The 12,969-nt window shown below is 38.3% G+C and overlaps 1 protein-coding gene across 1 annotated transcript in view; it reads left to right on the top strand.

Annotated features, from left to right (window-relative positions):
• Positions 1-6,334, top strand: part of LOC126446721 (phospholipid scramblase 2-like) — a 150,848-nt gene extending 144,514 nt beyond the window's left edge. Inside the window, exon 10 of the mRNA XM_050090985.1 lies at positions 5,293-6,334. Coding sequence (XP_049946942.1) covers positions 5,293-5,352 — 60 coding nt within the window. The 3' untranslated portion in view covers positions 5,353-6,334. The remainder of the gene's footprint in view (positions 1-5,292) is intronic.
• Positions 6,335-12,969: the final 6,635 nt, after the last annotated feature.

A 12,969-nucleotide genomic window follows, 5' to 3' on the forward strand; every position in this document is an offset into this window, starting at 1 on the left:
CATAATGGTACAATGCTCTCCACACCCTGACCTTCTTTGCACAAGGACATTCCATACAACCATCAGACAGTTTAGGAGTGCTTCAGTACATCTAAGCAGTTGCAAAATTTCCACCAACTTTATGCTGAAGCAAATCTTCAATTATGCCACAACAACACCATCAGGAGCAAGATTAAAGACATTGAATACAAACTCCTTTCAGCATGGCAGCACCTCACACACAACATACCGATGTGGTACTTCTATCATCACCCATGGACACACCCACAACATTGCTTACAATGTTGGTTGGTTGATTTGAGGATAGGGGACAAAACAGTGAGGTTATCAATCCAATTGTATTAGGGAATGACGGGGAAAGAAGTTGGACCTGCCCTCTTTCTCCGACTAACTGCTTAGTACACAGTATCAATACTAGGAATCATAACAATATACATAAAGATTTAAAATCACTTAGTCTTGCCCAGGAAGAAGCCCAGTATTCAGCAACACATATTTTCAATAAGTTACCAGCAACCATTAAGAGTTTACTTTCAGACAAGACACAATTCAAACATAATTTAAATGAATTTCTGGTGGCCAACTCCTTCTATTCCATTCATGAATTTCTCAACAAGTGCAGTAGATCATTTTATTGAAAATTTATTATACTTTAATTTTTAACAATACTTGGTTGTAACAACTAAGTAACTACCTACTGTGTGAATGTTGGATGTATGGAAAGCAGATGTAAATCTTACGCCTGCAAATAGCGGAAGTTTAATTTTAAATCTTGTACATAATTTGACTGTTCTTAACTGAGGATCATTGAAATGAATAATTTACTTTAATTTTTGACAATACTTGGTTGTAATAGCCAATTAACTAGCTACTGTGTGAATTATGGATTTAATGAAAGCAGATGTAAGTATTAAACACATAAATATTGGAAGTTTAATTTTAATTCATGTACATAATTTTACTGTTTATTGACTGAGGATCATTAAAAGTAATTCTAATTACATTTTTATAATGTGTTTATCTGACATGTTCAACACCCAGGTTGATCCCCTCTTACGTGGGTCTATGGAATGAATAATTAATCTAATCTAATCTACTCCTATCTTCCAAAAGGAAACATCCCACCATATGTCAAACCAATTTAGGGAAATCAGTTCATGCTTTATAGACTTGAAAATGCAGCTCAGTCATGGCACTGCTTCATTGATGGACTGCTCTTCATGCTCCTATTTTATTATGTCTACCTATATGACATCTTAATTTTCTCATCAGATGAGGAATCACACAACAACCACCTCAAACAAGTTTTTGACATATTCACTCACAACAGTGTCATAATAAATGAAGACAAGTGTCAATCTTGTCTCAAAGAAGTCGTCTTTTTAGACTTATCATATGAGACACCTTGAAGCTGCTCTGGTTCCTGCCTCATAAACTCACACCATACCAAAGCAAATAGTCAGCTTATGACAGGGAGCTCATGGCACCCAACAAGGCAGCGCAATATTTCGGGCAGGACATTGAAAGATGCCCCTGATTATTTTCACCAAACACAGTCCTCTTGTTGACTACATGTGCAATCCACTCAAGGACCCTTAATCCCAATGATATCCACACTTGTACTATATAGCCTAGTTTACAATGGATATCCACCAGCTCAAAGGCACAGAAGAGTCATAGAGAAACATTTTTCACACATCTGTGTCTTGTCTTCCATTATCAATTATGAGTAGTTTGTTGAGACAGAACAAAATGAAAATCGGTTTAAAGTCCTCACCCATGATCTGGACATAAAACTTAGAACTGAACTTCATCATATTCCAGATGCAACCCCCCAAATACTATGAGATACTTCTCAAAGTAGGCTACTGTGTCATCCTCAGCCCACAGGCATCACTGGATGTGCATATGGAGAGGCATGTGGTCAGCACACTGCACTACCAGCTGTATGTCAGTTTTATGAGACTGTCGCCACCTCTTCTCAATCAAGGAGCTCCTCAGTTTGTGTCATATGGCCTGAGTGGATCCTGCTTGCCAACAGCACTCAGCAGACCCAATGGTCACCCATCCAAGTGCTAGCCCAGCCCAACAGTGCTTAACTTTGGTGATCAGAGCACTGTGGCAAGGCTGTTGGCATCCAATCTAAAGGCACCACACAATTCAGAACCACTGCATATCATTCAAAAAGTAAGGGATGGTGGAATGATGGCATAGCACATTTAAAGGTGGTCCTCATATGCCCAGTAGACTTGGGTCAGTTGTGCTTCCTTGGAGCCCTCTGGGAATCTGTTTAACTCACAAACATGACTTTGAAACATCACTTGTTGAACTCCTATATGTGGAGACACTGTCTCTCCTGGCAGACTTTGTACTTCAGTCCCCAACAGTTATGCCCATCAATATGCCACACCTAGTTGCTCATGTTAAAAGCACATAACACACCTCAGAGTACAGCCAGCTCTTCCACACTCAATATTAAAAATGTTTGTCCACAAAGCTGTCACAGTTCATGACTTCATCATCCTGAGAGATGACATCGTATGTTCTGCACTACAGCCTCCCTACACAAGACCACACAAAGTTCTCTGATAAGATGATCAAATCTTCATCTTACTGAATGGTAAATCAGTGATCACATTCATTAACAGACTGAAACCTGTGAGGACATTAAACAATGCTGCACTCAATGACAACATGGGCCAAGCACCTTCCCTCCCAATGCCCAACATTACTCATGCAATTGACACTATACTGCTGACTTTTGAACTCCATCTACACGTCAGTGACTTCCTTCCTGAGGACATCACTGTCAAAATTATAGACAACCTCATCATTGAAGGACACCAGACCACAGATGGTTCTACCACAATGCACTTGCAAAAAAATGTTTCACTGACATGTGACTTCAATGCAAAAGCCCTCACTTCCCAGTTCTCCAACCATGGTGTCCTCTTGGTGATGGTCCATGCTTACCCCTGATGGACCTTGCTCCATTGTCGTCATACTCTCCACTGGGTAACACACCACCTGTGCCTTCTACTCCCATTGCTCCCACACACTTGCACTATGTCTGGCCCCACTGTATTCCATCTAGAATACCTCATCACACAGCAGCCTCAATTCTGTGGATGACAATGCTCCCAGGAGGCCTACCCCCCTGTGTATCATGTCACTATCTTAGCACTGTCACTTCATGCAGCTTCCCTTGCCATGCTCTGCACAGTAGGAGGGGGGGGGGGGGGAGGGGAGGGGGAGGCTCTGTGAAGACACTGCTTCACAAACGAACATCACTGGCAGTTGACTTGGCTCCAGTGCAAGAGATTCTTTGTGATCATCTGGTTTGAATACTGTATTTTGACTGCTAATTTCGTCAATAAAATAGTTCTACACAGTGTTAGTACTGAGCCTAACATGAGAAACTACACACACATTACCAAAGACAGCAAGGGCATACATGTGTAAGAACTATGACTTGATCAGCTTAACAGCTCATGCCTCCAAGTTGGTAACAAGAATGATATACAGAAGAATGGAAAAGAAAACTAAGTACCTGTTAGATAAGGCCTGGTTCAGTTTTAGGAAAGGTAAAGGCATCAGAGAAGCCAATAAAAAAAATTGAAACAAGTCACATTCGTAGGATTTGTTGACCTGAAAAAAGCATTCAACAATGTAAAATAGTGAAAGATGTTTGGAAATCTAAGAAATAGTAATGTAAGGTATTGGGAAATATGGCTTCATGTGCAATATGTGTAAGAACAAAAGAGGAACAATAAGAATGGAAGAATCAAGAACAAATTATTTTCAATGAAAATGATATGACAGGATGCAGTCATTTCCCCTACCGGTCACTTTCTGTGTCATAGAATAGAAATAAAAGGTAATGTTCAGGAGTGGGATTATAATTCAGGATGATAGGATATCACTGACAAGATTTGCTGATCACATTGATGTTTTCAACAAAAGAAAGGAAAAGTTACTTGACATGCTGAATGGAATTAACAGGCTCTTGGGCAGAAAAGATGCATTGAGAATAAATTTTAGAAGGCTTAAGTAATAAGAAGTAGCATAAATCAAACTAGTGAGAAATTTACCATGAAAATTAAGGACAAAAAAGGAGAAGAAGTGAAGGAATTCTGCTACTTTGGAAGCAAATAACACATGATAGATGAAGCAAGGAGGACATAATAAGTAGACTAGCAAAAGTAAAGAGGATATCTCTGGCTACGAGAACTCTACTGGTATCAAACATCAGCCCAAACTTGAGACACAGATTTTTAAGGATGTATTTTTAGAGCTCAGCGTTTATAGTACTGAATCATGGACCATGAAAAAACTGAAACAGAAGAAAATCAAAGCATTTGAATGTAATCCTGTAGAAGAATGTTGAAAACTAAGTTGCCTTATAGGATAAAAAATGAAAAGTTTCTCTGCAGAACCAGTGGAGAAAAAAACATATGGAGATCATGGATGAGAAGTAGAAGCAGGACTTAAGGACTTGTGCTAAGACAGCAGGGAACTACTGGAGAGACCTGTAGAATAAAATAACTGTAAGGAAAGACAGAGATTGGGATACACCCAGGAAATAATCGAGGACATACCTTGAAAATGCTTTTCTCAGACGCAGAGGTAGGCACAAGAGAAGAATCATGGTGGGCCAGATTTCTTTACTTTAATGAACATGATATTCATGGTTATTGTTTTGCCACTGCATCAATTTTAATATTATTTTTATAACCAGTGAAACTTAAAGCACTTGACGATGAGAAATTAATTGAAGTAATTGCATAAACTAAACTAGAGTTAGTAAAATACTAAACTGTTGTACATTAATTTCTCACACTTCAGTTGTAATGCCATATAAACACTTTGTGTAGAAAGTAATTTATGACACATTACACTCTGGATGTTGTAAACTTATATATAGCTTGAGCAATTCTTTCTCAGAGGCTGAGGACATTGTTTGTGAAATAAACTACACTTTTGACTATGTTAGTAATAACCATGTTAAGAAGCAAGTATTTTGTGTGATATCCTTATGTAAGGGGTTTCATGTTCATCTACTTTGATATATTAATTTACAATTCAGCTGAATAAGTTATTTTGTGTAGCACATGATAAGGTTTATGGTTTGCATAATTAGTCCTGTAATTAGAGTTGCTACTTGGTCCTAGACTGGGTATAAATATGTAAAAACTATGGTGTTAACATGTCTAAGGAAAGTTCACATTATTACACAGAGCTGTAGACAGTTTAAAATGAATTAAAATTTGATTCAATTTGTTACTTTTCCAGGAATATATGTTCTTTGAAACATCAAAACGAACAAATAGGTGTCAGAAATGGTGCCGATAAAGGAGATCAGTTTCTTATCGCTGTTTCTATAAGCAGCCAAAAGAAATGAGGCAAATTAAAGTTTTATACTGGGTGCTGCTTATGGATGTAGTATGTCATCTGCAGTGTTGTTCAAGAGAATCAGCCTTTGGAAATTCTGTAAGGTTTTTGGATCTGTCATAAGAGAATCTTTTATACTTTGTGTAAACATTGTGTACATTGTGTAAAAAAACTACATATACAAAATTTTAGAGTGCTTAGAGGAGACAAAAGCAGATACCTTTGTATGTGGCAACAATATCACAGGTGCACCATTTACTTACTGATCATGCACAATGATACCGATGCTAGTGATTTTCAGACATGGTACGCAAATTACATATGATGAATATTGTGTTAAGGATATTGCTGAAAACAGCATCCACTTACATTAATGCATACCTGGTATCTCCATGCTAATGATGGTCTAAAGCAATAAAAAACAGGCATTTCATGAATAATGACTACAGTTTCAGTGAAGTGGATGATCATCTCATCTGGAGTGTCTATTGAAGTCCTGTACACTATACACTTCGCCTCTCCCCACATAAAGAAATCATAAGGACCTCACCAACATTTCTAAAAATAATATTCATCACATTTCAGTTTAATACTATCTCTGAACGTCACTGGTGTCAAAATCTTTACTGATACCTAGCAGAGAAATGGCACACCTGTGACATATGTGTTATATAAAGAAAGTGTTCTTTTTGAGGCCTCCAAAGAACCTAAAACTTGATGTACAGAGATTTCTTTAAATCCTCTATATCTGGAACAACTCAAAGAAACAGTTATAAAATTCTGATTTACTACATTACATATACAACCAATATATTAAGAGTTTTGCTTGGTATCTAAGCAGTGTATGTACATGTTTGTGTGATACTCAGATTTGTAGGTGAAGATACTCTTATTTTATGTGATTTATATGGTATTTTATAAGAAATATGTTTCTCTCCCAATGAGTGAGGTGTCCAAATAAAGAATATATCAGAAAAAACTAATTATCAAAAGTAAAATATAATCTCATGACACAGATCAATGTGAATTAAACTCATTAGCAAGTTGAGAAAACCATCATTTAAGCATAAATTCTAACCAGTAAATAATTTTTTTACCTGGTTTAATGATAAACATAATCTGAGGTTATGTTATCATAAGGATATTATTTAAATTAGATGACTTTGCTGTACCTGTCACTCTGTACATTAAACAGTTATAGCATCAGCATCATCATCAGTATGCCAAAAAACGTAAAATTTTAGCTTGTATGGCACACAGAAAAGAAATAAGGAAGATCAGAATTTTCCATCCTGTTTACATTAAGGCCATTACAAATTTGGCACTATCTCAGATTAACAAGTGCCTGGAATTTTACCTGAGCCACTCTGAAGGATCTATACCAGCATGTATATAAGAGAATGTAAATCAGTATATTTAACTGGTTATTTGAACACTGGCACCTGTCCATCATTTCCTCTTCAACCACTACCACCACGACCACCCGGAGAAGAAAAAAAGAAACTAAAAAGTAGAGGCAGAAAAATGGTCATACAAATGGTTTTGCTGGAGAATAGGATCATGTTATAATGCCTGTTTAGAAAGGAAGACAAATTTATACTCTTTAATATTAGTGTTTTATAGGAGCTATATTATTTTATTGACACACAGAACCACTGAAACCATTGCATTTGTAAATGAACAGCAACTAAAACTTTAGCAAAAATTTTGTCATAGTGAGTGCACACAACAAAAGGATTTCACTTGTGTTCCAATGGATACATCACTTATTGACACAATGAATTACACATTTTCATATCTTACAGTAATTAAGTGTGTGTTCTGCTGGTATATCAGACTACTTCTACAAGCAACAATACAAATAAGGAATTATGTGCATCTATTGCACAGTTTAGATATACTGCAAAACAAGATGAGAAAAAGATAGTCAAGAAGGGAGCAGAAATGATATATGTGTGCAGTACTGATAATCAATTGTATTTGTAAAGCTATACATCAAAAATTTCATATTTTTTCTTAGCTAATGGCTTGCGTTTTGTCACAAGAAACACTTCTTCTTAAAATATGTGTGTACTGTTCTCTGTTGTTGATATGAATTAACACCTTATGTATTTCATATACTAGCCACTAATGTAAACAAAGTCTGAGTTACTAAGACTGTAATATCAAATCATTGTGGTGAAATAAATTCTTCTTTGCCTTCCTAGAAGACTATACCTTCTGAAGGAGCAATGTAAAAGTAAATCATTATATTTAAGTGGTTATTTGAGCACTAGTTCCTGTCCCTCACTTCCTCTTCAATCACTATCACCGCCACCACCCAGGGAAGAAAAAAAAGGTACTAAAAATAGAGGCAGAAAAATGCTCATAACGATGGTTTTGCTGGAGAACAGGATCATGTTATAATGCCTGTTTAGCAAGGAAGACAAATTTGTACTCTTTAATATTAGTGTTTTTAGGAGCTATATTGTTTCATTGACATACAAAACCACTGAAGCCATTGCTTTTGTGAATGAACAACTAAAACTTTAGAAAAAATTCTGTCATAGTGAGTGACACAGCAAAAGGATTTCAATTGTGTTCCAATGGATACACCACTTATTGACACAATAAATGATACATTTTCATTTCTTGCAGTAACTGAGTGTCTGTTCTGTTGGTATATCAGACTACATCTGCAAGCAACAATACAAATTCTAATACTATGTCCAAACTTGTAGTCAAATTAATTTAATTTCATTTATTCATCATTGGAAAAATTTCTCTGCATGAGTGGTGTCATTATAAATACATATATGCATTATTTATAGTAGAGGTACATAATAGAGGTATAATGGAAAAACAGCATATCCACATACGAAATTCATGAGACACACACATATAGGTGTTATTTGTCACTGAAGTATATGAGGCATGATTAAAATAACAGAAAGCCTAAATGTAATAAGAATTTTCAGTAACTTGTGCTCCTTGTGCATATGCAGAGATACAGTATAGTGCATAAATATTCTGAGTCTCTACTTTTCTATTATGTGTCCTTTGATGGTGCTTTTTTTCTCCAATTTACTCCATGCTTTTTATTGGTAACATAACTAGTGCTACAAACACCACACAGCTTGTGATTAATGTATGTGGAATAAATCTGTATTCGAACATACAGACACAAGGTGATGCCAACATAATAGAAATACATTAGTACTACTGTTCTGGCTTCGAGGTTCCAAATCACATTGGAGCATACATTTGTGCTGCTTCTGTGACAGTCACATTGGGTTTATTTTCACACACAAATGAATACTTCAACATAAATTACCAAGCTAGACTAGATTAATGGGATGACTTTAAGAGTCATGACAAAACCACCACCCTTTTGGCATTGCTGTCCACTACTATGGTTTGTGGAGCTTGAGAGCCAGTTCATTTTAGTGAAAATTTCATCAGATGAAATGAAGTACAGTTACATGGTTACAGCACTAATGGAAAACGTGGCCACCAAGGTACAAGATATCCTCACACCTCTAGAAGTGGAATGATATGCTACTATGTAGAGTGTTTGATTATGCACCTGTCTCAGTCAGAAGCATAGTGCCTGAGAAACTTCTACAGACAGAAGAACTAGGAGACCACACTCCATTGCACCTCCCACAGCATTTACACACACTAGCCAGGACACTGCACTTCATCTTAGCTCCAATGGTGAAGTGTTTTTCTTGTTCATTGTGGGTTTTCTGTAGCTGCTGGCTTCCTCCTTGTAGTTGTAGTTGAGTCAGAACACATCACGAAATCTGCCACCTGACATAACATCTGATATATATACCTCTTTCCATTAATCCAGTCACCATAATTGATTCTCTTAAGCAGAGGTCCAGTTAATCAGTGTCTCTGAAATCCCATGGGTAGCTGAGGAAAGGTTTGACTTCTTCACTTTCTGCAGCTGTTGCTGGAGCAAAAGAAGATATCTCCTACTCCAAACATGAAATGCACGCATGCTACATTACTTTTACAACACATATATTTCCTTGAATGGATGTGCTGATCATTAGTGTGACTCAAAAATGTGAGTAGAACACAGGTGAACATCATAACAGGACATCCTCCTCCAGCATTACTTTTCCTCAACAGTAGTTGTAAATACCAGTATTATCTTTTGAATTTTGGACAGGTCAATATTATATCAGTTGCTTTTCTGAAAACTTTCATATAATTTTCAAGCTAAAATTTATGAAAAGGAATTACTTTATAAAATATTTTAGTTTTGATGTTATAATCGATAAGTACTAGTTGTGAAAGTATAGTTAAAATTATTTTTTTTAGAAACATATGAAGTTAGGAATTGTATGTACCCTTAAAATTGCTATTATTAATTATGCAACTCCATACTGTTTACTATGTTTATTTCAGGATTCATTTATGAAATAATAATCGAAATGAATAATATAACAAAAACTAGTAGGAATTCATTTGCTAAGAAAAATTGTAAACTCTTTGGAATATTGTTACTTCCGCAGAGGTGGCAGAGTGAGAGAGTCGTAAGCTTGCCTCTGATGTGATCTCTTGCTATAATAGGTGCAAACAATGTAATTTTGCCTTTGTTAATGTGAAAAATCAAGAAACTCTATGATATACTAAAATGTGAGAAAATCGGTGGAAAACATATTTACATTAAAAAATTCTGCTACAAAAATCTTCCAGTTTATTTAGTTCAAACCAAGTGAGGACCTGATGTTAGATTTTCAGCTTCAAGAATCAGACCCCTACACAAGAAGAACTGGAGCCATCTCAACATGACAAGCTAAGTAAACTGGAACTTGAAAGTTTATTGTAACTGTCGCTCCTCTCAAATCTTCATAAAAGGCTTTGCTTACTAATCCTTGAATTGGGTGTTGCTTAAGGTGGACAATAGATGGAAGAAGGAAGGAGGAGGGAGATTACTGGCGTGGGCATCATCCAGGATTAACAGACTATTAATGAAGTTTGTCTGTTGCTAAAATTATTTTATTTCTTTGATTTTTGAAATTTATGTATGAATAAATTTTTGATCACATGAAATAAACTAAAGGCTGCCCAACAATTGATCTTTGTACCAATGGTGATGATGCATTACCAACAATGATGAAATGAATCTAATAAAAGTGAGGAGGACTTTATAACCACAACCAGGGACATCAAAAAGGAAAAATAAGTACAAACTATTTGTGAAGTTAATTCGTTTGTGGACTCATGTGCTTCTTAACAAAATGAATAGTGTCAAAAGAAAAAGCGGGGTAGAAGCTGCAGGATCCAGTCAGAATGTGTTTAAGCCAAGTGAAATCATAGACAGTAAAGAAACAGTGAAGACTGATTCAGATTTTCATTCTGCAGCGGTGTGTGTGCACTGATATGAAACTTCATAAAAGATTAAAACTGTGTGCCGGACCAAGACTCGAACTTGGGACCTTTGCCTTTTGCGGGCAAGTGCTCTACCATCTGAGCTACCATAGCATGACTCACACCCCATCCTCACAGCTTCTCTTCTGCCAGTATCTGGTAGAGCACTTGCCCATGAAAGGCAAAGTTCCTGAGTTCGAGTCTCGTTCCGGCACACAGTTTTAATCTGCCAAGAAGTTTCAGTGAGGACTGATGTTTTGTAGTTAATTTTGGTGAAACTAGAGGAAATGAAGACAGATACAAACAGTAGATTTATTTTTATTTGTTTGTTTAAGTGGGTTACAGTGTGTTCCTCTGCATCTAATGGCATAGGCTGTGTGGGTGGAGAACGTGGAGCAAATCCTGGAATGCTGATGCTGAAGTCTTGAAGTGACGTGGGCGGACGTAGTCATCGGCCAGTGCAGGAGCGCTGGTCTGGAAGAGTGTCGTTGGCAGGGAATTTAACGATTACCTTTCCACTTGGCCTAACGCAAGCATGTAGGTTACCACACGTAGCACTTCGAGAGATTTTGAAACATTTCACTACACGTTGTGACACACCACTTAACGAGTCACACAAATCGTCACACACAAGCAGCACTAATGCGGTTTCACCACTAATGACAACAGATAAATTGCAAATGTCATTAGGATTAACGTAGGTAGAGTGCTCGTAAGTGGTGCCTGCTAACGGAGAGGTATGCCGAGCCAGTGGGGTTGGGAAACCGTAGCACGGTGAGGGCAGTGTACTGCGAGCAGAGGGGTGAGTATCAGACGGTGAGGTCTGAGTGGGCGTGGCAGGAACCTGCGGGCTACACCGGTTAGAAGAGGAGTGCGGTGTGCTGTCACACGAAGATGGAACTGTTATATTAGATCCCTGGGAGCTGGGGCCTCTGCTATGGGAGCTGGGAGTTGGAAAACCCTGGAATGAGTATGGGCTCGTTGACGGGGTTGGTGTAGGCATGAGTTTATTCAAATCATCAGCAGAGGAAGAAGGCCGAGGGTGGCCAGAGAGTGTGGTCTCTTCAACAGTGGGTGAGGTAGGGGGAAACTTGACACGAGCAGGTTTCATCCTGTTCAGGGAGACAGTAGTTACTGAGCCCTTAATTACGATGTCCATTGTGTTACTGGTTCGTTTGACAACTCTATATGGACCTGTGTAAGGGGGCTGTAACGGGGCTTTTACAGAGTCATCGCGAAGGAACACAAATTCGCAAGTGTCGAGTGCCTTGGGAACATGTGTGTGGCAGAGTGTGGCTGGAAGGGGATGGGGGTTGAAGCTTGTTATAGTGTAACCTCACCCATCCTACCATGGATGGCAGTTCTGATGGTTTGGCAACTGGAGTAGGAGCAACAAGTTCGCCTGGCAGTGTAAGCGACAGGCCGTAGATGAACTTGGCCACTGAGCCTTTAAGATCTTCCGTGAAAGTGGTCCGCAAACTGTGTAAGACGAATGGCAGGACTTCTGTCCATAGGAGGCCCTGGCAACGTAGGGCCATCTTAAGTGTCCTATGCCAACGTTCCATGAGTCTGTTGCCTTGGGGGTGGTAAGCTGTTGAATAAATTTTCTTGATGCTGCAGAACCTACATAGTTCAGAAAACAAGGCAGACTCAAATTGACGGCCTTGATCGGTCGTCAAATAAACAGCGCAGCCAAAGCATGAAATCCAAGTGTCTATGAAGGATCGTGTCACTGATTCAGATGTAATATTGGGTAGTGGGGCAGCTTCCATCCAACGAGAGGTTCTGTCTATAATAGATAGCATGTATCTGTAATCCTCAGAGGGGCCCCACCAAGTCAGTGTGAATGTGCTGGAAGCGACTGGGAGGAGCGGTTAAGCTGCCTAGTGGTGGTGATGTGTGCCGCAAAACTTTATTTTGTTGGCACGGAATACAAATAGGGACCCAGGCTTGGCAGTCGCGACATGCGTCGCACTCTGAAATATGCACTATGAAATAAGTCTGGTAGGGGCTCTCACACCTGGATGAGCTAGGTTGTGTAATTTGTCAAACACTTGTCTCTGTAGAGGTTTGGGTATGAAGGGACGCAGCGTACCAGTTGATTCATCACACCAAACCTCGCCTATGACACCGGGCAAGAAGGATCGCACATGTTTGAGTGATGAACTGTGATTGGAAATAAGGTCCATAGAGTCCATGTTGGCAGACTGC

This window comes from Schistocerca serialis, chromosome 1 (assembly GCF_023864345.2).
Source record: "Schistocerca serialis cubense isolate TAMUIC-IGC-003099 chromosome 1, iqSchSeri2.2, whole genome shotgun sequence".
NCBI classification, from domain to species: domain Eukaryota; kingdom Metazoa; phylum Arthropoda; class Insecta; order Orthoptera; family Acrididae; genus Schistocerca; species Schistocerca serialis.